This window comes from Mesitornis unicolor, unplaced genomic scaffold (assembly GCF_000695765.1).
Source record: "Mesitornis unicolor isolate BGI_N332 unplaced genomic scaffold, ASM69576v1 scaffold16887, whole genome shotgun sequence".
Taxonomy (NCBI): domain Eukaryota; kingdom Metazoa; phylum Chordata; class Aves; order Mesitornithiformes; family Mesitornithidae; genus Mesitornis; species Mesitornis unicolor.
The window spans coordinates 1-482 of record NW_010198562.1 but is presented as its reverse complement, the minus strand read 5'-3'; the positions used below and the strand labels follow the sequence as shown (position 1 = coordinate 482).

Below are 482 nucleotides of genomic sequence, written 5' to 3'. Positions count from 1 at the left end.
ACAAAATCTCCACAGAGAATTTAAATTTTAATGATTTTTTTTTTTACCTTGCACTGGAAGTCTGAACCTTCATATTTCATGCAGCCAGAAGCCAGTGTGGGTTCTCCATGTTCATCTTCCTCAATGATAGCAAAGCAATGCCCGTTAGTTCTGGAATAAACATATCAAATGTGCTTTACCAGCATGTCTGTTGTTTAATACACATCGTTAGTTGACCATGAACCCATTAAGAATACTGGAATGGCAGTATCTAGAAAAATTCTTCTTTAACACAGTGGTTATCATACAGTTTGAGAACAAAAGGACCCCCACAATCTTTTCAAATAAGGCACTGTAGGGGAGTTTTCTCTCATATTATGCTGTCTTCTACTTACTCACCCCCGTTCAAGATTGCTCGTATCCAACCACACAGTTGTTCAGAAACAACCAAGGGGGTGGAAGAGCAGAGATCTGACTAAAAAGGCTCACTGACTACAATTTTA

General features: G+C 38.6%; 1 protein-coding gene across 1 annotated transcript in view; it reads right to left on the bottom strand.

Moving 5' to 3' along the window:
• The window catches only part of BMPR1A (bone morphogenetic protein receptor, type IA), a gene marked incomplete at both ends in the record, with an annotated part of 8,341 nt that extends 8,191 nt beyond the window's left edge, over window positions 1–150 (bottom strand). Inside the window, one exon of the mRNA XM_010189181.1 lies at window positions 48–150. Within this exon, the coding sequence (XP_010187483.1) occupies window positions 48–150 (103 nt within the window). The remainder of the gene's footprint in view (window positions 1–47) is intronic.
• Between the last annotated feature and the right edge of the window lie 332 nt (window positions 151–482).